Source organism: Fundulus heteroclitus, chromosome 12, assembly GCF_011125445.2.
Source record: "Fundulus heteroclitus isolate FHET01 chromosome 12, MU-UCD_Fhet_4.1, whole genome shotgun sequence".
Classification (NCBI taxonomy): Eukaryota; Metazoa; Chordata; class Actinopteri; order Cyprinodontiformes; family Fundulidae; genus Fundulus; species Fundulus heteroclitus.
In genome coordinates, this window is record NC_046372.1 from 26,269,828 (window position 1) to 26,296,925 (window position 27,098).

General features: G+C 38.1%; 1 protein-coding gene across 1 annotated transcript in view; it reads left to right on the forward strand.

Annotated features, from left to right (window-relative positions):
* The first annotated feature begins 465 nt into the window (after positions 1–465).
* Positions 466–27,098, forward strand: part of ppil2 (peptidylprolyl isomerase (cyclophilin)-like 2) — a 55,675-nt gene continuing 29,042 nt past the window's right edge. The window contains exons 1-12 of the mRNA XM_036144362.1: positions 466–629; positions 784–833; positions 4,159–4,204; positions 4,962–5,024; positions 6,448–6,499; positions 7,989–8,040; positions 9,160–9,251; positions 9,563–9,652; positions 9,780–9,855; positions 11,386–11,546; positions 16,999–17,074; positions 21,561–21,667. Of these exons, the coding sequence (XP_036000255.1) occupies positions 598–629; positions 784–833; positions 4,159–4,204; positions 4,962–5,024; positions 6,448–6,499; positions 7,989–8,040; positions 9,160–9,251; positions 9,563–9,652; positions 9,780–9,855; positions 11,386–11,546; positions 16,999–17,074; positions 21,561–21,667 (897 nt within the window). The 5' untranslated portion in view covers positions 466–597. The remainder of the gene's footprint in view (positions 630–783; positions 834–4,158; positions 4,205–4,961; positions 5,025–6,447; positions 6,500–7,988; positions 8,041–9,159; positions 9,252–9,562; positions 9,653–9,779; positions 9,856–11,385; positions 11,547–16,998; positions 17,075–21,560; positions 21,668–27,098) is intronic.

Sequence of the window (27,098 nt, forward strand, 5' to 3'; positions counted from 1 at the left end):
AGGGAGGATGAGAATAACTTTAAACTGTTGACATTTTCTTGATTCCACAGTTAAAAAACAGTAAATGATTTTAAGTGATTTCTTTTTTGGGTTTTTATTGAAATGGTATTGCAAATAATATGAATAATACATATTGGGGTAAAAATAGAAATTAAATATTTAGACAAACTACAGTAAATACATATTTAGGATATGCTTGGGTGTACGATGGAACAACTTTCTGCCAAACAAAATGTTGTGTCTCATATTCTTTTCACCTAGTTTTTCAAAAAGCAGCACTTCATACCATATTATTTATAAAATATAGTAACTGGCTGCTTTACAATCATAAAACATTAATTTAACTTTGTACAAAACTAAAGCTCATTGGTCTCATTAATAAATAATACAAGTGTGATGCATATCGAATCCAGCAGGTGGCGGTAGTGCAAAAATTGGATGTCAACTGCCTTAAAACCCCCGAAGAAGACAACTTATAAGAAGACGAAGAAGAACATAAACAAGAACTCCACAGAAGGCTGACACTTGCATGTTTAGTTGTTAAAGTTTGATTTTTTTTATTGTATTTGATCGGTGAGACTTGCCCGCACAGTAAAGATGGGGAAGCGACAGCACCAAAAGGATAAAATGTAAGACTAAAACGTCTCTGACGTCATTAAAACGTTTTTTGTTTTTACCTTAACCGTTAGCAGACTAGCTAGCTAACATACGTTAGCTTATTTGTGGCGTTTCTTGTTTATCTTTCTTACCTTTTTGGCTTATTTGCGTGTTTTAACATTACAGGTACATCACATGTGCAGAATATACCAACTTTTATGGAGGAAAACGAGCAGGTGAGTTTCAATTAAGTTAATATTTTATTTTCAAATAATCGTTATTACTTTTGTTATACTTGTAATCTGTGACATTTATCAGATGCACGTTTTTAGTGTTAATTTGTAGTGTCATATGTCAACCTTAATGTAAGACAGTTTAAACGTTTGTTGACGCGACCTCGGAAGTAGAAGGACGTAACTAAGGGACAGTCCTAAAGGAATCAGTCAGAAAAACAAAACGAGTAACTACTGACCAGGTAGTTTCACGGTGGGTCTCCGTGGAATGTATTTTCCAAGGCAGATTTATTTATATAACACATTTCAGTACAAAGACAGCACAAGGTGCTTTAATTTATTAAAACAGGAAAATAAAAACAGAATTAAAGTAAGTTGGAATAAAATGTAAAAAATTAATAAATAAAACATGGGAAGATGGAAACTAAAAGCAAATATTAAAAACAGTTGGACTACAAACTTGAACTAATGATGTTTCAGTAAAACAGTTTAACTAGAACAAGACAATCCTAAACAAATGTGTTTTTAACTTTGATTTAAAGGAACTCAGGCTTTCAGCACTTTTACAGTTTTCTGGGAGTTTGTTCCAGATCAGTGGAGCATAGGAACTAAATGCTGCTTCTCCATGTCTGGTTCTGGTTCTGGTTCTGGTTCTGGTTCTGCAGAGCAGGCTGGAGCCAGAAGACCTGAGTGGTCTGGAGGGTTGATGCCCTGATAACAAGTCTGTGATGGATTTAGGTGCTAATTCAGGGATTTATAGACTAACAGAAGGATTTTAAAGTCTATTCTCTGAGAACCAGGGAGCCATGGAAGGACTTCAGAACCGGGTCCATGTTCTCTACGTTCTTAGTCTTAGTGAGGACTTCAGAACCGGGTCCATGTTCTCTACGTTCTTAGTCTTAGTGAGGACTTCAGAACCGGGTCCATGTTCTCTACGTTCTTAGTCTTAGTGAGGACTTCAGAACCGGGTCCATGTTCTCTACGTTCTTAGTCTTAGTGGAAGGACTTCAGAACCGGGTCCATGTTCTCTACGTTCTTAGTCTTAGTGAGAACTTCAGAACCGGGTCCATGTTCTCTACGTTCTTAGTCTTAGTGAAAGGACTTCAGAACCGGGTCCATGTTCTCTACGTTCTTAGTCTTAGTGAGGACTTCAGAACCGGGTCCATGTTCTCTACGTTCTTAGTCTTAGTGAGGACTTCAGAACCGGGTCCATGTTCTCTACGTTCTTAGTCTTAGTGGAAGGACTTCAGAACCGGGTCCATGTTCTCTACGTTCTTAGTCTTAGTGAGGACTTCAGAACCGGGTCCATGTTCTCTACGTTCTTAGTCTTAGTGAGGACTTCAGAACCGGGTCCATGTTCTCAGTGATCAGTTCTACTAAAGATAAACATGGATTAGTTTCTCCAGATCCTGCTGAGACATCAGTCCTTTAATCCTGTAAATGTTCTCCAGGTTCTAGAAGGTCCACTTTGTCTTCAGATGGAGGTTCAGGTGTGAGTCCATCACTACTCCCAGGTTTCAGGCCTGATCAGTGGTTCCTAGCTGAAGCAGCTGAAGCTGTGAGCTAACTCTGGATCTCTCCTCTATTGGTCCAGAAATTATTCCTTCAGTTTAGTTTTTATTCAGTTAAAGAACATTTTGTCTCCTCCTGCATTGATTTCTTCTATTTCCTCAGAGGCTGAACTGGTTCATAGTCACCTGGTGACATGGTGATGTAGAGCTGTGTGTCGTATATATATATATATATATATATCTTGGCACTTATACATTATTAAAGCTGTGCCTACTGGACGGTTTTTATGTGGTGGAATGCACCCAAAAATCTGCTAAAATGCGTAAGAATGACTTTGATAAGCAACAAAGCTACTCCACTTAATGGATATTAGGAGCATTACGGTACACTGTGTCACATCCTGAGGACCCCTGAGCTGTCTATCAGACTGCCTGACTGTAATATCTGAACTAGAAGTTCATTCATGTAACGCAGCCCGCATTCTCGGGCGTAATTCACTCCGTGTAGGTCCACATGTCTAGGTACATGAAGAGCTCACTTTTTACAACCGTGTACGCGGTGTCACACTATAAACCTCTCAGAGGCAAGAAGTCTTTACATCAAACTGTTTCATATGTTCCACTGATCCTGATCCACTGAGCTGCTCCCAGCAGGCGTTCTCCAGGACGCAGCATCAGTCCCTCTCTGTTCTCACTGACAGGTGGAGCTGCTGGAAAAGAAACGGCTCTAGATGCTCAGCTAGCTAATCACACATTTTACCATCCGTTCCACCGCTTCATCCCACTGGCAGAAAGTCTGGGAATTGTAGGAATTTTCCACTAGAAATGTAGGCAACAGTACGCTGGACTATGAAGAGTAAAACCTCCACAGAGAGTCAGCGTGGAGTTCTCTAAGCTCACAGTACGCCTGAATATGTGGGAACATTTAGGCAGCCCATGCCTGGAGTACATGCTAGCAACAATAAACCTAGTAAGTTAATTAAATATAAAAGTTAGGTTTATTTTGGCCTTATGTTATAAACAGGGCAGTGTAGTCCAGCTACTCTGTCCTCCTGACAGAGACGATAGAGAGCTGTGGACGTGGAGGAGAGATATTACACAGTTGGAAAGAATATTTAATGCTCCTTATGGTCTGAAGAATACGGTACCTGCTGACACAAAAAGTCCTTTAAGTAAGATTTAAACCAGTGCAGAGCTGTAGCAGAAAGGCGACCCAGTTCTCCAGGCGCTCTAACAGAATGATCGACAGTATCAATGCTGCACTGAGGTCCAACAGAACCAGCACTGTGGTTCTTCCACAGTCTGTATTTATATGAATCTCATTAAACACCTTGATAAGGGCGGCCTGTGTACTGTGGTGATGTGTTGTTATGATTTTAACCATGAGGTGTCATTACTTATTCTTCCTTCAAACATTTACAGAGAGGATTTGTTTAGATTTGTGACAGTTTAAAAAAAATATTTTTTTTGTTTTTGTGTGTGTTGTGCTTCAGGCTTTTTATGACTTCCTAATGATACTTTTGTCTTGTGCATTGAGGATGTAATGACTTTGTTCCTCCTTTTTGGAACAGTGTTGTTGCAGTTAGAAATGAATGTGACTCACGGTGTGATTACTAGAAAGAAAACATCAGACTATTATGTAAATAATATACTGTTAAAACTAAAGTGATTAGAATCAGAGTTTTTTGTTTGATATATTCTTCAATTAAACCAAAGACGCCTATTACCACACCAGGACATTACCTTTTCATCTGGGATGGTTATTTTTACCTAAATGTCAATTTGCGCTGATTTTCAATTTTGGCTTTATTTTTCAGAAATTCCTCAATCAAACTTTAAACGGCTTCCATTTGACCACTGCAGGTAAGAAAAGGGGAAAAAGGTCTATGCTGTTTATCTACTCTTTGAAAATAGTTTGATTTCTTACTGATTTGCCAGAAGTTTCTGTCTGAAAAGTTGACAGACTTGTTCATATAACAGTTGAACACTCTGGCTTTGTAAAACATGCCTTAACAATTTAAATAATGGTTTAGTTATTGCGTCACCCTTCTCTTTTTTTGTGATGGCAGGACTAAATCTCTGACCAATCTCTGCCATTCGGACCGAGGGGCAGGGATTGGTCAGTTTTTACAGTCTTGCAGCTCTCACAGAGATCTAATTTATTTTTTTGTTCCCTTTTCTCAATATAGAATGTATTGACTTCTCTGAGGTTGGAAGGACTATTTCACCCAGTATAACAAAAAGTGTTTCTGTACAGGATTACCAACTATAGCTTTAAGTCTTGCTCTACCATACCGCTCTGATTTACTCCACCCTTCCTCTGCCGGCCGTTAGATCTGCTGCTTTTAGACGAGGACTTAAGCTACGTTCACACTGCAGGTCGTCAAGCTCAATTCTAATTTTTTGCTCAAATCGTTTTTTGTTTTTGTTTTTTTTACTACTAAATGCGACCGCAGTCATTCTGCTGTCTGAACGTTACCAAACCACAAATTTACCCGCAGGCACCCTGCTCTCTAACAACTGGGCAACCACTCCAGAGTAAACGATAAAGGGGGCTGCCAGTCTGTTCTTATTTAACTCTATATTATCCGAATTTTATTGTATTTTTAATGGTTTTCAGCTTGTCCCTGCAACCGTTTGAGTATCCAGTCTGCACTGAGGACGGCGTGGTGTTTGACCTGCTGTGAGTAACTTACACTGATTGCAAATTACTGCAAATTTCAATAAAATTAGTTGAAAGGATGAACTCTTGGCTGCAGGTTTCTTACTTACTGTCCTGCTCATTATGTGGCAGTGGGAGGTGGGCTGGGCCTTTATCGTACATGAAACATTTGATCATAATAAGAATTTGGGTTTATCTGGACGATGATAAATTCCAATTAGTAATGTCTGAAATTGTCAGGCTTATTATTTTAGCTATTTTCTCCACTGTTGGTTTCTTCAGAGCATCAATGAATTAAAAAATATAATTAAATGCCTTTACTGTCTACAGTTTAGTGATTAAAAATCAAATTTCTTTATGTAACTGACGAAATGTATTTCTGTTCTTAATATGTTGCATCATTAAATGTGTTTTTTAAGGACACTATTTGTATTTATGGGGCTATAATTGATGTGAAATCAGTCACAAAGTTGCCTAAAAAGACTACAAGAAGCTGGTAATAGTCTTTTATCATCACTTTTATCCTTATCAAGATAGTACCGCAGTATATCGTGATAAAATGTAATATCAACCTCGTCCACCTCCAGTGGGAAGAGGATAAATCTGGGAACTTTTTTTTAAGAAGGATCAGGAAGTGAAGTAAATTTAAATGAACAATCAAACTTGTTTCTTTATAAAAATGTACAATATATTTATACATTTATTAATGTGTAATACCTCATGTTTCTTTGTTTAAGAGCAGAAAACAAAATATTTCAGTATAAAATCACGTATTTATACATTAATATGCCATATGTCCATCTGTTAAAGAGCAGAAATGTATGAAATGCGTTGTTTAAAAAACATATTTCAGCAGTAAAATGTAGGGGGGAGGGGTTGTAACAACGTCGCATATCATAACCACATCTCGTTTGTAACAAAACAAGCCATGTGAAAATCAGGTAAAAATTGAGGGAGTTATGATTATTTTATTTGGGCAAACAACTTCCTTGGTGCAAATAAATGCACTGGGGGCGAGTGAGAGACCCATCCAAGATGGCTGCCGCACTGAGGCAGTGCCATTTCCCTATATAATGTCTTCTATGCTTATCAACCCCAAAAAGTATAAATTACAAAGTTACATTTATTTAGTGGCAATTGTTGCGAAACAATATTGTATTAATATGTATTTTAATGTGGCATTTTCCCCCGCTGATGTAATTAAATGTTGGCTTATTCTAACATTTTTAGGGTGAGGTTAAGCGGCTGCACTAAATTATATTATTGTAAGACTTTCTAAACATCTTTTGCTGGTGGGAACACATTTTTCATATCTTTGTTTATAATAACAACCATATTGTTACACATTCTGATTTAATCTCTACTTCATTGCTTTTGCAATGGAATCGCTGACGATAAAAACAAACATCTATTTTTCTCTGCTGTCCTCTCTGATGGTTTTTAGGAGCATTGTTCCCTGGATCAAGAAGTATGGAACCAATCCGATATCTGGAGAAGTAAGAAAATATTAACTGGTTTTTGTTTTGTTTGTTGTTGAAATTGTCTTTACACTAAAAGCTTATGTTCTAAATTTGTTATTTAAAAAAAAAAAAAAAAAAAAGTAGTTGGCATCCTGATGCTAATCAGATGGTGACTATAATCCTGGTCCTTTAGGACCTGATTTAAGCCAGTAGGTCATTGGCAGGCTGCTGCTGCTGCTAGAAGACCAAAGAGGAGATTAATGTGTGGAGAGAAAGAAGACATGAAGGTAGTTGGTGTGAGAAAAGAAGATGGGCTTAGATGAAGAATGAGCCGAGCTACTGTCCTCAGTTCAGCTCTCCCTGGATCGTATCCTGGCTCTGGGCCGTTTACCGCATGTTTCTCTCTTCTTTCTGTCCCGCTGTCCATAAATGAAGCCCACTAGTGCCACAAAACCTTTAAAATTATATAAATAACTGTGGAGTTTAGTATCTGAGGGAAACCCACATTTTGTCAAATGAAATAAAAAAATTTAACGATACTCTAAAATCTTTGTATCATAACTTGAAAATTAAAATCTTAAATATTTCCGTAACAATGCTAAATCTGATTTTAGTAATAAGTTAGGACCTGAAAACCGTCATAAGTGGATGAAATTAAAACTAAATGTCCAGGTGTGGTCATCCAGGCAAAGTATCCCCCAAAGCAGACCGCAAGATGCTGAAAGAAGTCTTCAAAAACTCTAAAATATCGTCACAAAACCTGCACAGACAAGCGGCACCAGTCTAACTCTGGAGAAAGGAGGAAACCTTTTGCACTTAAAAAGAGCCACAAAACCCAGACTGGCGTGTTTCAGACAGAATCTAGACAAAGACTTCTGGAATAATGTTCTTAAAACAGGTGAGTCTGAATCTGAGGGCGGAGGATTCATGTGTGGGATAAATTACATCTGCACTGGAGAAGAGCCTCACACTATCTGTGAGACATGAAGGTGGAAGCGTGACGGTTTAGGGATGTGTTGTTGCATCAGGACCTGAGCAGCTCACCATCAGTTCTGCTTTAAATCAAAGGGTGGTGAGGAAAATGTGAGCATCTGTAAAATTACCCTGGAGCACAACTACACCCTGGAGTATGACTCAAAAGCATCCTAGTAAAGCACCAAAGGCTCGCTGAGAATTAGGAAATGGGAATTCCCATGCCGAGTCAAAGCCCGCCTCTTGATCTCATGGAGAGATGCTGTTGGGGTGACTGGAAATGGGCTGAAACTGAGAAACCCATCAAACATTTCTGCTGAAAGGGAGAAATGAGACAAACCTTCCTCAGACCGATGGCAGAGTCTGGAGGGTGGCTGCAGGAGGCGTAACTGTGAAGTTATTTCAGTCAGAACACATGAAACTAGGAGGTAGGGTGTCATTAGCTTATGTTTTTTTTTCTCTCCAAACATTAATTTAGAGCTGAATGCTTCATGGGCTGTTCCAATTTTAAGATCAGTTTGAGGATTCAAGGCTTTTTGTTGTTGTTTTGCAGAAACTGGAAGCAAAATCTCTCATTAAACTCAACTTTGCCAAGAACAACGATGGTAAATATATTTTAATGATTTATTGACAAATGTAGAAAGCTTGTTAGTGACAAGAGTAAGCTTACGTTTCCCAGATCCAAAACTTAGAACCATTAATGGGGGAAAAACAGAACGTTTTTGTTTTGTTTCTCTGAATTCCACTTTTGTCATTCTAGCCATATTTATTAACCCAAAAAGTGTTGAATGTTGCATTACATGAAAAGTTAACCAAACAAAGCCGTTGCCAAAGAATTTCAAATTTTATTGGAATCCAACTTTGACATATATTGATTCATATTAGATTCATTTTTATGTGTCCTTTTAATTAGGACACATAAAAAAAACCTGAAAAATGGTTTGTCATATTAAATAAATTATTGAAAAGTTTATTTATATAATTTTTTTTTTCTTCAAGTCATTTCTCATATCTATCTACAGCTGTTTGTTGAAAACGAGCCTGTGAGACATTTGGGATAAAGCTTTGAATCAGATGCCTTTTTATAACTTTATGAAAAGGAAAACATATCGAGATAAAGATTGTGTATCGTCTTTCAGTCTAAAAATATAGAGCTGTTATTTAGGGTCCGTATTGCCCAGCCCTATGAAACGGCAACATTTCTTTTGATGAAAAGTATGTTTAATATTGCCTTTAAAACTGTTTTATTTATTTTTTTATTCACATTTAAGAAAAGTCGCAGAGGGTTTATTCTGTCCATTGAGTTTATAGATAATGTGACATAGACGTGTTACAGACTTTAGATCTAATAATCCTCCGTCTTTCCGTACAGAGTTAGGGAAGTCAGCCCACCCATCTGTACCAGCAACCTGGAAGTGATGTCACAGGATAAAAATAAAAACAGGTCAAAAATGTAGAGAAAATGGCAGTGGGTTCCTGCTTTTGTTCTTAATCAGGCTTTTAAAATGGTGTCAAAATGTTTAAGATGACAAATAATTACAATGTCTTGTAGTACTGATCTGCATCATATCCTGTTGGAGCAGGTCTCTCTTGAAAATGAGAATTTGTTTCTCAGTGATGATGATCCGGTATAAATAAAGGTCAAATAATAAAAAAAAAAGATGATATTTAGAGTAACTGCTCTCTGTCAGCTGCTTATTGTTTTTTGTTGTCTTCTGTTCCAGGAAAGTATCACTGCCCTGTCCTGTACAACGTCTTCACAAATAACTCTCACATCGTTGCCAACAAGGTCACTGGAAATGTGTTTTCCTACGAGGTTGGTGGCCGTTGCTGCACGGCTCCTTTCTTTCTGGTTTCAGTTTAAAAAGCAGCAGAGGATCAGCCGTAATCTTAAAACCAACATGTGACATCAGGCGGTATTTTGTGAAAAGAGCTGCAGTTTACGCACATTGCTTTTTCCACACCTGTTTCTTTTTTAATCTGTTAATGCAAGCTAATGAACTGAAACAAAGACATGTTAGCATTTGACTGTAGTTACAAATATAACAAGAAAAAGAACAACAGCAAACAAAGTTGAGTTTTGGCATCTAATTTATATATATTTTTTTCTATGGCTTTTGTCTGCAGGCGGTGGAGCAACTAAACATCAAGACTAAAAGCTACAAAGACCTGCTGACTGACGAACCTTTCACTAGAAAGGATATCATAATGCTCCAGGTGGGTGGCTTTAGTTTTATTTATTGACTTGCAGTTTTGGAAAGGCTCCTTTTTTATTATTATTATTATTATTATTATTATTATTATTATTCTGAGAAATTTAAGACCTCTTTATTTGTCTTCAAAGGACCCGACCAACCTGGACAAGTTCAATGTGTCCAGCTTTTTCCACGTGAAGAACAACCTGAAAGTGCTGGATCCAGGTCAGTTGGGCTTTGATCAGATCAGAGGTCTGTAGAGAACCAGAAGTTGAACTCGAGGAGAACTAAAACTTATTGTTCATTAGTAACTTTGTTTTTGTCAAATGTTACTCGGGTAAATCTGTAGACCAGTTAATATCCACCCAGTATACAGACTCATTACAGCCAGACTAACTCCTTTATTTATCTTCTGCCCATTGGCCACATGCATTTTTACTTAAGATAAATGATTTACGGAATTTTTATTTTCAGTTTTACCTGCTGGACAATATTTAAACACAATATTTAAATGAAAGAAGCAAATTGGTCACATTTCTCCCAAATAATGGATCATTGAATAATTTTAGATGTAAAACATGAAATTGATCTCGCAGGTTTGCCTGTTTTTTTTTTTTTTTTTTTTTTTTTTTTTTTTTTTTTTTTTTTAAAGAATACAGTTGTTTGCATTATTTTCAGTTTTATTGACCTTGTCTGGATATTTTTGTGTGTAAATTTTCATCAACAAGAACAGGATATGGGTCACTCTTTCTTTGAGCCCACTTGAGTGAACGCCCAGAGCAAATCTGGTTTTCAGTGGATGTTTGCGCTCTGACTCACAATTAAATTAAATGAAAAGAAAGAAAACGTGGTTGAGGTAAAAAAAATGAATACTTTGTGTTGCAACCTTAAACTTTCCATTTTAAAAAGGGTTTTCGTTTGTCTTTTTTTTTTTTCCCAAAGGCCTTGTATTAGTCAAAATTGCACACTAACATTTTCTTTTCCAGTTAAATCTGCATCAACCACCGGACTTCAAACAAAACTTCATTTTCTTCATCATTGTTGGATTGTAGTCAAGGGCCGCAAAAATAAACTTTAGAGACCCCTGTAAACTTTTAATAAACACAAAAACGTTAGTTGTCATTCTTCTGGAGAAATAAAAAAACGACATAGACCTTTTGTTAATTTGCTTTTAAGATTAAGACAATAATAAATTGATAGAATAATCCTGGTTTGAAATTTATTCAATTACAACAGAACCTGGTATGTAGGATCTGCTACTTGTGTACAGTGAATAACTACTATACCAGCTAATATTGATGCATTTCTCAGCTTTTTACGTGTTTCAACGCTGGAGCAACATGTTCACTATCACAGGTTGTGTAGCACATTGTGTGCGGCATTAATTTAATGAGATGCAAACTGTCAGAAGTGCACGCTAACTGTTTATTAGCGCAACTTTCACAGTTTTTCAGAAATGTCAGTTACTTTTCTTGAAAAATTCTGGATGATTTTTTTTATCTAAATTTGTAATTTGAATATCAAAGTCCAAGTTAAAAGCTCCAGTAATTCGTTCATTAACCCTTTCTGTCCAAGTTTTTAGGCAGAAAAACATTTGGTTGTATCGGTACTGTGAAAAGTTCAGCATGAATGCATTTACTGCTGCAGTTAGGGAGAGACACCAAAGACTTCAGCCAATAAATACAAATGTGTGTGTCCAGTGAAGAACAAACTTTGATGTGTCTGGACTGTTTCTCTGATTCTGTCTGCGTTTAGATGAAGAAAAGGCCAAACAGGATCCAGCGTACCACCTGAAGAGCACCAACCTGGAAACGAGAGAGACCTTGGCTGAACTTTATAAAGAATACAAAGGAGATCAGCTGCTGGCCTCCACCATGAAGGAGCCCGCAGCCAAGAAGACCGACAAATTAAATGCTGTAAGTAACAACAAAAATTATTTAAAATTTAACGGGTATTAAGTCAAACCCAAAACATACATGGACATAAAAAACTATGTAGTCCCCCTTCTTCTCTACATTATCCAAATGCTTTATTCCATTTATATTCCTCAAAACACAGCTGTGTAGTATGACTTCTAGTTTAACCCAGAATTATTTTTATTTATTTATTTATTTATTTATTGCAGTTTTCCCATTTTGCACCAGATTTGAGCCAAAGTTGGGAGCAAAAGAAGAATTTAAAGCACTTTAAATGCCTGCAGAATAAAGTTTATAGGACGTTTGTTGCAGCGCTGTTCGTCCTTCATCGCTGAGTTTTCTCCTCATTAGGAACTGTAGAAAATAACTGCAGTTCTAATAATTTTATGTTGACATGAGCGCCGGACGATACCTGTAACAATTAGACGTGCAGCTCTGCAGCCAAAGACACTGAAGAGGAATACTGGCAGCTGGCGAATACTTTTCTTTCCTCTCAGACTCTTTTTTTTTTTTTATATATCTAATTAATTTATTTTTTAATCTTAAAGATATTTGGTCTGAGTTTTCCAAATACGGTCTGCTGTTCAGGAGTGAACGCTGCTGCAAACTGAGACCTCCAGGACAAGCATGACCTTATATTTTTTATTTTATTTATTTATTTTTTTTTTTTTATGTAAACAGGAATTGTGACATTTGCCTACGAGACCGCCGTGCAGGAGTGTTGCTTTCTGGGTGTTCTTATCGGCTGTTGTCAAAAGTCTACATGCCTGCCTTAGGAGAAATTTACGTTGGGCAGAGGAGTGACGCTGCACTCTTCCATAACATCACAAAGATAATTTAATAATAGTTTAGTAAAAAAAGCACATCGCTAACATCCATGGTGGCGGGTGCTTATCTCCAGAGGTCTTCAGGCGAGAGGCGAGGTTCAGTCCCTCACAGACGCACACTCACACCGAGGCAATGGGAACGTATGTAGGTCGCTTTGCAGTCCTCCAGAGTTATTCATCTCACGCCTTGTTCATTAATAAGTTTAACTAATTAACTAGTACAAAGAATAAGTGCTTGTACTGGTTATGCTTACAGAAATGAGCGCTGGTTCTTCCTGAGTTTACTAAGACATGCCAAGAGTGCAGAACTTGTAGGGGGATCCGTTAAAACACAGTCTGCCTGTCTGAGGACGGTCTGCTCGAACAGTTGAGTTCAAGGAGCCGTCGTACCCATAATGCCTCTTGTCTTCTTGCCTCTTGTCGTTACACGGAGTTAAAATCTGAGCTTTTGATTTTACGGTTACGTTACCAAACCAGCGTACAACGCCGTACCATTAAAACTGATTCGGTTGTCGTGTGACAAAAACATCAGAATACCCAGTCAAGCATCAAACAACCTGAGTCTGCGGAGAAATCACAGACACTGATGTTGACCAGCTGAGGTTGTTATTGATGTAAACGCCCAGGAATTTGAAGTATTTAACCTGCTGGATGTCGTGCCCGTGCGCGGCCGCCAGGAAGTTTATCCCCAGCTGACCTGGGATCTGCCAACATCTCCACGGTCTCCTCTGGGTTGATATGAAGTTGGTGAGGTGACTTCAGAGAAGACCGAGCTCAATTTCACTGACTGGGGCCTAAAAGAGAGGAAAGAATGATGCCACCTAATTAAAAATAGGCTGCATCAGTTGTTTTAAGAAGGATATGTAGCTGAGCTGAATTAAAAGCAGAGCCTAAATCAATAAAACCAGTCCTGTACGAGGGACATTTAATCAGTTAAAATGGCATCGCCTGCAATCTGTTTTCTCTTCTATGCAAAGTGATATTACTCCAGATGTGGCTCCACCTGCATCTGTAGGGGACTGACACTGGTTATCAATAACTATATAAAGTTAAGTCTCCTGCCATACATATTAAAACATTATAGTCGTGCTGAGCTGCATCTGAACGCTGGTGAGGGGGGTGTTAGATGATGTGCTTTAACAAGACCAGGATTTTGTCAAAGTCAGAATGCTTTTTAACCTAATCCTAACAGGTACCTTTCACAAATGCTCGTTGACAAGACAGGAGGTGAGTTATGTGCATTTGAACAGTTTAATTTACAATGTAATGCATATCAAGCTGCTAGAAACAACAAGGAAATCATTCAAATAAACTTTTTTTTATTTGACACAAAAAATATTAACAAACTAAGATTAATTTCCCTATCGGGCTTGAAGTGCAAACCTTAAAATAAAGCGAAAATTAAATGAAAAGTTCCTCTTGAACAAAGATTAGTGTCCCTATTGTGATTAATAGTGCAATAACTTGCCTTTTCTCAAAACTCCCACAATGCTGCCTGTGAGACAGCGCTGAGGGAATAGGGAGACCCCAGACAGCTCTAGCAGTTGACTGTAGACAGATTGCTGCTTTCAAGTGAAGCTGCTATTTCACCAAAAACACAAGAAAAGTAACTAGATTTGTTTCTAGTCACGTCTGAAAAGTCGCTATGTAGGAAACTCTGGACTTTAGTTTTCCTTCACTGCTGAGAGCCGCCCAGCTTCAGACACTAGCAGCTCTGCAGTGTGACAGAGAAGAGCCGGAGGGGTTGGTTTTTCAGAATAAAGTTAAAATTTTAACATTTTGTGATATTCAATTCATTTTAAACTCTGACTATGATTATAAAAAGTGTGCAAATATACAGTAGCTATGCTATATCATCTTTTTAAATGATTCTAAAGGTGTGGGGGCTTTTATTTTGTTATTGCTGTGCGCCACAGTCAAATACATGTAGGGTAACAAAGTTTCCTCTTTAGAGTATTTCCACATTATATTTTCCTAAACATTGCAAGTTTTTACCAAAACAATTCCCCCTTTCAGGACGATGGATGGATACATGGAGGGCCAAGGGGGGCATTGGCAAACAAAAAAACAATCATGATTTTTTTCCATAAATTAAATCTTCATAAATTGCAAATTCAAACGAGTCGCTAAAATGTATCGCCCAGCCCTATTTATTTAGCACCAATTCATTATAAATATCTTTTTATGGCAGTTTACAGAAAAATAAAAATCAACCCAATACTATCGACAGTTTCCAACCTGGTTGCATATATTCTAATATAATCTTGGTTATCAGATAATACAGTCACATTTAGTTTATCTTTCAAATTGGTTAAAAAGTTTCTAAGGAAACCCAGCAGGTTGCATCAAGTCTCTCCAAGCAGCATTCACTCCTCCTGAAAGAGCGTAGAGCCACAGTGGACAGTCGTCTGCATTGTTGATGGCTTTGCAGCAATCCCTCATACTGAGCATGCATGAAGCGACAGTGGAGAGGAAAACTCCCCTTTAACAGCCTCCTGCAGATCCAGAACCAGCGTGAACGGCCGTCTGCCACCACAGACCAGGAGTTTGGGAAGACAGAGCAGAGACACACTCACAAAAGAGGACTGATAAAATAAAAAGCTAATGGCGATAGCGGCTCCTTTAGTGGTTTTATCTCTGAAAGAAACAGAGTCAAGCAGATCAGCTCTGACTCTGTTTTCAGGTCTAGAGGATTAAGGAGAACTCAGTCATGTAGGAGGGAACCGGGGCTAAACACTGAAAGACGGGGCCAGATGTATCATCTGCAGCCGTAGCTGTCACTGCTAAAACGGAGCAGCAGGCCATGATGTAGCTACTGTGACGAGAAAGAACAGACGGTAAATGAAGTGGCAGAGGGCAGGTGGTTACAGCTATGTGATCTGTTTCTACAACACCTGATTCAGGTGAACTCATTCAGTCACCAGAGGCCTGTTTTATAAAGCTTTGAGGACTGTAACCATAACCAGGACGCTGCAAGGATAGGTGGACGATGCGAGATGAAATGGTTTCACAGACTGGGGCAGATATTTGTTAGTGAGACATGTAATATCTACTTTGTACACAAGAGGGAGCCAAACGGCCTTTATTTTATTTTTAAATAACAGTTCTGGCATTTAGTCACTAAGAAAAACATCCAGATGTGAGTTTGCATAATATATTTAACAAATAACGTCCTTAATTCTTCAAAATTAACTCTTCCTTCGTTTTACATCTGTGTTATTTAAAATGTAATTTTATTTTTTTAAAGGAAAAAATCTGACTGCGCTGTGAGAACTGAGCTCACTTTTTACCGTTAAGCATCTACACCTGAGAATAATCATAACTTGTATATTATGGACCACGTTTCATGTTAGCTTTTGCTTTCCGCTGCTCTGTTTTTATAAAGGTTTTCTTTTTAAAGGCAGAGCCTCTTTGTGTACTCTCTGTCTGGGGTTTATATTTGAGGTGATGGTCTGACGGCTTCTGAGAAAACAGTGAATATAGGTCAGGGGGGGAAAAAAAAACAAAACAAGGTGAAGCCTCAGCCTTCAGAAGAATTGGAGCAGAAGATTGCTAAACATCATCTGCAGTCTAGACTTCGCCTTTTCAGACGCAATTATACCTCCACTCAGTTACCCGGCTGATTTCAACAACTCATTCACTCTTACATCATTATTTTACCAACTCTGATATAATCTAAGTAGCCGGTACTTACTAATTTAATTGAGGCTTAATTCTTTGGTCATAAATCGTGAACGAGCTGCAGAGGACGCCACTGTGTGTCTTGGTGCTTGATGATCAGGAGACCTGGCAACCTGCGTCTGACAGAGATGTACTGGAGAGAAGAAGGCGACTCTTAAAGCTGCATAACAAAGTTTGGTTCATTCTGACCTGATATAACCGATGCATGTTTAATCCTTTACACCTTGTTAAATACTTTATAAGATTCATAAGTGTCAGCAATCAACAGAACAACACAAAGGTTTAATTTGCTGAAATGTTTAACAGTATTTTTCTATCTTTACAGTTTACCATGGAGATTTTCAAGTTTTGTACTCGGGATTTGTTTTAAAACAGACCCGGAGGATTTTTTTTTTTCTTCTATTGATTTACAAAAATAAATCTTACATGTTGTTTATTTGTCACCAGTTGACAACAAATGTAAGTTCTAATTAATCTAATTCAAATGTGTTGAACATCTTAACTCACTAATCTTTTTTTATACCACTGTAATAAATGTACATTAGTACATCATCTCTCCAGAAGATTTACTATATCTTTGGCTTTGCAATAAAAGCTAATATTTTTTTTTCCAGTTTTTACTTCATTATAATTAAACACCTGATTTAAAGCCATGTTTACATTTAAAAGACCTAGAGGTGTGTGTGAGGCTAAGCCCACCGCCAAGAGGAGCGCTGATACACGTCAGACGTTTGGCTGTTGTGTCACAAAATTGTTTTTTTCTGCATTTTAAGGCCTAATAGAGTCGATGTGACGCTGTTGCTCATGTCTCACCGTGGCGTTACTGTGAGACGGAGCGCCACCAAGTGGCAGAAGCAAGAAACATCAAAGTTGACAGGTTAGATTGAACTATTTCTTTTTTTAATCCTAATGTTTTTTTGTTTTTTATTTATCTGGTCCTCCAGGCCCACTACTCCACAGGCCGAGTTTCTGCCTCCTTCACGTCCACGGCCATGACGCCTGCAACGACACACGAAGCAGGCAAGTGGAGCTTCTCAGCCTCAGATTCCCTCACCGCAGCAATAAAAAGCAGCGTCTCGTTATTTTGGAAGCTTTATCCTTTATTCATCCGCAGGGACTGCTTAGTCATGTGTGATCTAGCTGCAGCAAAGTGCAGCTTCATGCTCACAGGGCTCTCATCTAACTTCAGGAGCTGCTCGTTTACTGTGTTCTCACCCTGTCAGCGGCTGAATGGCTCCGCCAGACAGACTCACTGTTACACAAGAGCATAGTAAGCTCAGCAGTCTTCAGAAGAGTCTGCCGTTTGTTTTTTGTGTGGCCTAGTTCAGCTTTCTTAAAAAAAAAAAAAAAAGACTGGAGACGTTTCATAATCTGAGACGAAGAATAAAGCGTGACTGTTCAGGAAAATGCAGAAAAGAACAAGTCAAGAAATCATCGATAAGATGCTTTTATTTAAGTGAAATACCGCCTCAGGTAGAGAAGTTTAGGTTTCTTGGGGAGAATGTAGCAGAAGAACTACAGATGAATTGTTGCGAACGCCGCGCTGGTGAAGAGAGATTTATCGATCGTTCTATGTTCCTACTGTCAGCCATGATCATGAAACTTTGGTCGAGACTGAAAGAACGAGATCTCAGATGCAAGCGTCTGAATGAGCTTCCCCTGCAGGGTGGCTGGCCTCTCATAGAGGTGGGAGGGGAGTAGAGCCACTGCTCCTCCACATCGAGAGGCGTTGGCTCTCCTTTGGCAGATCTTCCATGTCCCACCAGGACGAGGTCCAGACACGCTGGAGAGACTTTGTCCCTCTCCTGGCCTGGGAACGTCTCTGGTTTCTCACAGAGGAGCTGGAGGAGCTTTCTGGGGAGAAGAAAGCCTGGCTGTGTCCCTCCTGAGTCTGTCGAGTACGAAAAATTAAACTAACGGGGTTTCTTCACAGTCTGGGGAAAAAAGGTTTTCTTTCAAGGCTTTATTTTCTGAACCATTATCTAAATGTTCTCATCTATCAGTCTGTCACCTGTTCGTCCATCACTCAGCCCATCCATCAGTCCTTCTGGCCATCCATCAGTTTTCTGCATCGATCTATAAATCACCCGTGCATCTGGTAGTCGTCCATCCCTCCACAGTTAGTCTATTCATCCGTCCATCCATCTGTTCATTCCTCAATCCGTCCATCATTCATCATCTGTCCATTTGGTTGCATGTCAATCGGTAAAATTAAGTAAAATATTCTTAAAATTAGTGGATTTGTCCTTGATTGGAGCAGGTAAATAATATTATTTCCCAATGGAATGAGTATTTTAACCCCTAAGACAGTGCTTCTCAATTATTTTCTGTTACGCCCCCCCTAACAAGAAGAAAACTGTTCGCGCCCCCCACTCCCCACCTTGACTATCCATCCCTGCATAACATTTTATCCTTATTAACATTAAAGAAAAAAAGAAAGACATATGGTCAAACTTACAAAGAATAACTTTATTAAATCGTGTTTTAAGTCTGCAGCAGAAAAGATTTTAAATGCATCAATGCCTGAAATTAAAAATAAATCCTTGTTTAAACTGTAAACATGTTTGACCAACTAATTGCACCATTGCAAAATTAAATCAGATCAATAAATATTTAATAATTATATTAATAAACTACAAAAACTAAAAAAATAATAACTAATATATATTCAGTTCAGCAACATTAACTGAGGAGCACAATATATAAAACACTTGAACCTACAAAACCAAAATGAATTAAACAATTTGTGCTCATTTTTTCTTTCTTTTTTTGATAAAAATGAGCGCAATTTGGTACGCCACCTTATATGATGCTAACAGCGCTCAATGGTTTACTGAAGTAGCCTTCACAAAGCGGGATAACTGTTGGCAATATTCAGCATGTTTTCGCTGAAAAAACTCTAACGGCTTATCGGCGTGATTGGGGTGTAACGTATTTAGGTGACGCGCTAATTTATTTGGCTTCATGCTGTCCGCTGCGAGCATTTTTAGAGACCAAACACAGCGGTCTTTCCTCCTCTCCAACTGTAGTCACCGTGAAGCCAAGCGCTAAATACGCTTCGTCATATTTCCTCGTCTTAGCTTTCGGGTGACTTTCTTTTGTCTCATTATCTTTGTCTCTCTCCGCTTTCCTTTTCATCCCTGTTAAAAACTTTTTCATGTTGGGGGTTGTTATGTTGAATAACGGAGGCTGTAGACAGAACGCAGACGGAACTTTCTGTTGACTCAACACTGGTAACCAAGGCAAACCTGTAAGTCGTAAAATGTTGCACTGTCGCAAACGTGACAAAAGTAACAATGAGAGCGCCACTGCCCCTACTGTAGTGGATGCGCAATTACACTTTATACTAGTACGGCCAAAAAAAAAAAAAAAAAAAAAAGCCTGTTCCCCAGGGTCACACGCGCCCCCCCAGGTATTGCACCGCGCCCCCCCTAGGGGGCGCGCCCCACTATTTGAGAAGCACTGCCCTAAGATAAGATTAAGATAAAATAGTCTTTATTGATCTCACAATGGAGAAATTCACTTGCCACATCGGTTCATACAAGAAGGTGCAGAGTAGGGAAGGTGCATTCAGTTATATACAGTGAATCTTCATATATACAATGGATCAAAAAGGATACAAAAAGAAATAGGAATGGGCATATGTTATATATATTATATATATATATATATATATAATATATATATATATATATAGATAGATATATACTCGATATATATATATATATATATATATATATATATATTATATATATCTATATATCTATATATATATATATATATCTATATATAATATACTTATAATAGATATTACACTGCACTTAATAAAGGTGAGTTGTTTTCTTATTTTATGTGCAACAATCGTATCCCATTGGCCGATCATTTAAACTTGCCTGTTTAAATTAAGAAGAAATACTCATTCTAAGAAAATTTTACTTGCAAGTACTGCAAAAAGGGAATTAAAAGTAAGATCACAGCAAAGATTTCTTTTTACGTAAGGAAGTGTATGTAGAGGAACTCTAAACAAAAGGTTTCCCTTATTTGCATTATACTAAATTCTTTGTCATATCTTTGAATTGAAAACTGATTTAATCATTCATTAGACCTGATGATGTCTTTGTTTTGTTATTTAAAAAAGTTTCATATCTGCTTTTTATTACTACACCTGTGATTCACTGTTACCCGTCCTGTGTTGGCATAGAAACAATCTGGTAATGCAGGAGCTGTTTCAGTTTTCAGTCCTGGTGTCTGAATCATGGCTGCTTGTTGAAAAGCCATGCCACGTATTGAAAAGTCTAAATGGGACGGTACGAAAGTGTGATGTGGACGGTCTGGGCTGAAACTGTGACGCAGAAGCCTGGAAGGACGGGCGTACGGCGGTGCCACTAATCAAAGCAGCACAGGCTGTCTTTCTAAAATGATGCTGCAGAGAGTGTGCTCAATCTTGCTCTGGTAAATGGACAGGGCAGCGCTCCAGATGGGGCACCAGGGTTATCCATCCAAATCCAGGTTTCAAGTTGACAGCTCAGACAGTGGGAAGAGCTCCGCGTCTCAGAGAAGAACTCGTCTCTCCTTTCCACAAAATAAATAAAAATAACAACAAAAAACTGAAAGGTTTTAGAAATGCTGACGTAAAAAAATATGCTTGGTGAAAATCTGAAGGATTTTCTTAAGTAACATGCATAAATGTTTCTTTAGCTTTGATTAGGGCTGGATGTCGATTCAAATTTCAAGAATCGTTTCGGATTAAGATTCTCCAGATTTAGAATCGATTATTTTCAATTCGATCTCAAATTGGATTGCTGGCATTAAAAAAAAATTTTTAGCTGTTAACTGAATTTGATGTAGTCATGCTACATATTGACACTAGTATAAAATTAACATTTAAATGCAAATGGATAAAGTAATGGTAGTTGATGGCGGCTGTAAGGACCAAACCCTGGTCCTTACAGGACGTGTTGGACCTACTGTAGGGTTAACATCATGACATGTTGGAGCTGGACGATAATTCAGACGATTTATATCGATCGATAGACTAATATCAATCATAATGAGAAAAACGGGTCAACAAAAAGTTCAATAGGACAGTTTTCCTTTTTTTGCATTCTAGCCTATCATGTAGGTTAATATTACAGCCATTACATCCTCCCAACCAATCACAACACAGAATCAGGAAGCCCCGCCCCCTTCAAACAGTTCAGAGAGCACTTTTTTTTTTAACTTGTAGTTTTTTTTAAAGGTTGAGTTTGAATTCAGTGTTTCTGTGTTCAGTATCTAAAAATAGGTGCTAAGCAACAGCATAAAATGGCCAGGGCTGCACTTAAAATATGTTTTGAATTTTTAAATAATTATCTATATCGATCAATATTTCTATTCATCAATGTGCTTTTTTTTTTCTCTATATCAACCAGCCCTATGACGTGGACATTTTTAGGTGTTTTGCACTCTGGTTAGAAACTGACCTTTTCTGACTTGTTAAAATATTTGTAATTCATTATTTTTACAGATGCGATCGCAGATGACACTGTGCGCTACCAGTATGTGAAGAAAAAAGGCTACGTCCGTCTTCACACAAACAAGGGAGACCTCAACCTGGAGTTGCACTGCGATAAGGTGAAAACACACTCACACAACCATGCATCATTGAAAAGACAGTCCATTAATCGTTTAATTCATTGATTGATCTAAGCAATTACATTTCATCAAAAAATAAAATGGCTGATCTAGATTTATTTACTTTTTTACAGCCAGCATTTACATTTATTTTATGCAACAAAATAAAATAGACTTTCCTATTAGAGTACAAAAATATCCAGGCAGATTGTTTGAAAAGTTTTTTATCTTAGGAAAAAGTAAAAAATACAATCTACCATGACTCTATCAGCTGTTTTATTCAAAATGTACATCCACTAAGTGCGTTGCTCTAATTACATCCCACTGTAAGTGCAGCCATCATGTTCAACAGAGTAATTTTCACCATCATTGTTTCTTTTGTCCTTTTCTCTCCTGCTAAATATGACCTCTGCCACAAACACGGCCGCTGCGGGGAAAACTACCTCCGGATGCTGAGCATTATCTCTTTAAATGCGCTATAATCAAGATGTTTGCGGTTAAAATGTAAAATAACAAGAGCAGGATTTTAACTATTTTTAGATTGCATGAAATTATTTGCTACATCAGGCATACGCAGAACAGAAATATGCTTTATTGTCCCTCAGTGGGGAAACTCGGGTGTTTATGCAGCGACGTGAAAGGCAAATGGAGGAATGCAGATTCACACTAAGATAAATAAAGATGGGAATAAGAGACTGCACAGTAAAGGCAAAATAAAAACATAAAGATAAGAAAAATACTGTCCAGTTATGGTTAAATGAAGAAACATTTTTGTTTTTGTGACTTTAGGGAGTATAAGAGTTTTATTTCACCGGCTCTGTAATCAGCGGTAATTCCGGCTTGAAGATGGAAATTTTTTCTTTTGAAACTGAGCCCTTCTGTCCTGGCTGTAGTTGAGATATATACACTAAACCGGATAAGATTTTCCCACTTAATGCTACATAACACCATTTAAATGTGGATTGAATAGATGCACAAACTGAATCAGATGGATTTAGGCGCATATTCCTTTTGTCATTTGGTAATGTTGGTTAATCTAAAGTAAAGAGCTTTTCTTTATTACCTCATTCATTTATTAAACGGCTGTCAGGTTTGTGCTTGTAAACTTTATCTGTGGGAAAATGTCCAGGGTTGCTAGTTTTCATCTCTGCTGATTTATGCTTCTGTTCCATAGACTTTTTTTTTTTTTTTGTTACTCAATGAAATGGGTTGACCACCTATTTACTGTTATATGGGCCAGTGCCCTGCAAATGTGTTCTTCCACTTAGATTTTGACCTATATTTCCAACCAGTAGTTTAAATGTTTTTTATCTTATTTTATATGGTGGATCTGCACACAATAGTCTAAGTTGATGAATAGAAATGAGGAAAATATAAAGAAAATCATTTCGTGAAAACTGTAGAACTGAAAAGTGGCATGTGCACATGTTATCCTCCGCAAATTACCCTCACAAACCGTTTGGAGTTTATTAAAAGGCACGTAGGCAACCCTCCAAATTTAGGTTAGACGGTGGTCTGATGAGACAAAAATGTTAATTTTGGGCACAGAAGGAAAACGCTGTTTGGCGCTAACCCACCTCATCCAGTAACACCATCCCCACAGTGAAACATGGTGCATCGTGCTGTGGGGATGATTTTCAGCAGCAGGGACAGGGAAACTGGGTCGAGTCAAATAAAAAATGTATGGTGCTGAATATCGGGTTGTTCTGGAGCAGAACCGGTGTCAGTCTGCCTGTGATTAGAGACCAGGACTGAGGTTCACCTTCCAGCAGGACAACAACTGAAGCATCCTGATAAAGCAGGGCTTTAGGGGTTTCAGAGGAAGCATTTAAATGGCCTAGTCAAAGTCCAGACTTCAATCCAGTTGAGAAGGCTGTTCACATGTAAAAACCATCCAACACGGAGGAGCTGCAGCAGTTTAGCTCCTATAGTTCCTAAAGACTGATCCAAGAACACCTGCAGCTGCAAATGGCTAAAACGTCATGAATCTAGGGAGTAAACAGCTATGCATGCTGGAGATTAACAATTAAAACATAACCTGTCTTCAAGGTTGTCGGCATGTTCAGTCAGTGAAATCGTGTAAACCGGTGCATTTATACAGTTGGCGCCATACTGCAAAAAGTACGAAGCTCTTTTCCTTTCATACTGATTCACTCTAAGCACTTTTACAGTAGAGCCAGATTCACCCACATCAACATGTGGCAGCTGGAATCTGACCCACAACCTGTGGATTGCTGGACGGCTTATCTTCATGGTTGCTTTATAAGATCCTCTACCTGAAGTTATGTTGTCAAGCAGGTTCTCTTCTAGTGATTTCCTGATTCTACGGCTCTGGCAATAAATAGACGTGTGTGTGATCTATAAAATGTAATTAAGCTTCCCAAAATGCATTAATTATGGTTCATTTATACTTTTTTCCCCTTAAATTAAACCATTTGAAAACTGTATTTTGTATTTGTTTATTAAAATTAGTTTGATCTGACATGTATTAATGTGAGGAATAAAAAAAAACTTAGAAGTATTAAAGATGCAAATACTTTATCACAGCTAGATCTAAAAAACAGGAGATCCAAACTATGGCACCAAAGAATTTGTTGATATCTTTTCAGCACAAGGTTTTGACTGTTAGCAGGTGGTTAAATTGCGTTTTTAAGTGAATCATCCAAAGCACCAAAATCAATCTTCTTCTGTGCCACTAAGTTTAGACTTTGGTGGAAGAAAAGGCAATAAATTGTGTTATTCAATTCAATTCAATTTTATTTATATAGCGCCAAATCATGAAACATGTCATCTCAAGGCACTTTACAAAGTCAAGTTCAATCATATTATACAGATTGGGTCAGATTATACAGATTGGTCAAAAATGTCCTATATAAGGAAACCAGTTGATTGCATCAAAGTCCCGACAAGCAGCATTCACTCCTGGGGAACCGTAGAGCCACAGGAAGAGTCATCTGCATTGTACATGGCTTTGCTGCAATCCCTCATACTGAGCAAGCATGAAGCGACAGTGGGAAGAAAAACCACCCATTAACGGGGAAAAAAAACCTCCGGCAGAACCGGGCTCAGTATGAACGGTCATCTGCCTCGACCGACTGGGGTTACAGAAGACAGAACAGAGACACAACAAGAGAAACAAAAAAGCACAGAAGCACACATTGATCTAGTAATCTGTTCTACATTAGATGGTAGTAGCGGGTGATCCGTCTTCTCTGGATGATGTCACAGTTAACAGAACGCCAGACCAGGTGTACCTACTATGAAGAGAAAAGAGAGAGAACAGAAAGTTAAAGCAGAAATGACAACACATAATGCATAATTGAAGAACAGTAGAACTCAATATAGTGAGAAAATTAGGTCCTGATATACTCCAGTAACCTAAGCCTATAGCAGTAAAACTATAAAGGTAACTGAGAGTAACATGAGTCACTAGTTATAATTTTTGTCAAAAAGAAAAGTTTTAAGCCTAGTCTTAAAAGTAGACAGGGTGTCTGCCTCACGGACCAAAACTGGGAGTTGGTTCCACAGGAGAGGAGCCTGATAGCTAAAGGATCTGCCTCCCATTCTACTTTTAGAGACTCTAGGAACCACCAGCAGACCTGCGGTCTGAGAGCGAAGTGCTCTGTTAGGAACATACGGGGTAATCAGAGCTCTGATATATGATGGAGTTTGATTATGAAGGGCTTTATACGTTAGAAGAAGAATTTTAAATTCTATTCTTGATTTAACAGGAAGCCAATGAAGGGAAGCTAAAATTGGAGAAATATGATCCCTCTTGTTGATTTTCATCAGAACTCTTGCTGCAGCATTTTGGATCAGCTGAAGACTTCGAACTGCATTTTGTGGACTTCCTGATAGTAAAGAATTACAATAGTCCAGCCTTGAAGTAACAAATGCATGGACCAGTTTTTCAGCATCACTCCTGGACAGAATGTTTCTAATTTTGGCGATATTCCGGAGGTGAAAAAAGGAAACTCTGGAAACCTGTTTAATATGGGATTTAAATGACATGTCTTGGTCAAAAATAACACCAAGATTTTTTACTTTATTACCAGAGGCCAGGCTAATGCCACCCAGATTAAGTGATTCGTTAAGAAGTTTATTTTTTGAGGACTCTGGCCCAAAGATTAAAACTTCGGTCTTGTCAGAATTTAGATGCAGGAAATTTAAAGTCATCCAGCTTTTGATGTGATCAAGACATGACTGCAGTCGAAGTAATTGATTGGATTCATCAGGATTTATGGATAAATATAGCTGAGTATCATCAGCATAACAGTGGAAATTAATCCCATGCTGTCTGATAATTTTGCCAATCGGAAGCATATATATAGTAAAGAGAATTGGTCCAAGGACTGAACCCTGTGGTACTCCACAGGTGACCCTAGAGTTTGAGGAAGATTTATTATTAACATGAACAAATTGGAATCTGTCTGACAGATGAGATTTAAACCAGCCTAATGCTTTCCCCATTAATCCCTACAGTATGCTCAAGTCTTTGTAGGAGAATATTGTGATCAACTGTATCAAACGCAGCACTGAGATCTAACAGGACAAGTATAGACACAAGTCCATTATCTGAGGCCATGAGAATATCATTAGTGACCTTCACCAGAGCTGTTTCAGTGCTATGATGAGCTCTGAAGCCTGACTGAAACTCCTCAAGTAGGTCATTACTTTGTAAATGTTCACAAAGTTGATTAGCAACTACTTTCTCAAGAATTTTAGATAAGAAAAGAAGATTAGATATAGGTCTGTAATTTACTAACTCATCTTGATCAAGAGAAGGTTTCTTAAGTAAAGGTTTAATAACAGCTACTTTCAAAACCTGTGGTACATATCCATTTACTAAGGATAGATTAATCATGTCTAAAATAGTGCCACTGATCAAAGGGAATATGTCCTTAAACAACTTGGTTGGGATTGGGTCTAACATACAGGTAGAAGGTTTAGATGAAGCTAAAATTTTAGATAGCTCAGAAAGCTCTACTGCTTCTAAACAGTTCAGACACTGCGCAGATTCTAAAGATTCCTCCAATGCTGCCTCACTTACTGAGGACGAGGTAATCATGTTTGGGAGGATGCCAATTATTTTATTTTTAATGGCATCAATTTTATTTATGAAGAATCCCATAAAATCATTACTACTGAGAGCTAAGGGAATGGATGGATCAACAGAGCTGTGGCTCTGGGTAAGTTTGGCAACTGTACTAAAGAGAAATCTAGGATTATTTTTATTCTCTTCAATTAATGATGAAAAATATGCTGCTTTAACTCTGCGGAGGGTCTTGTTATACAACAATAGTCTGTCCCTCCAGATTAAGTAGGATTCCTCTTGGTGTGTAGAGCGCCATTTTCTCTCCAATTTCCTAACATTGTGCTTCAAGGAACGCAGCTCTGAATTAAACCAAGGAGCCAGCTTCCTGTGAATAAT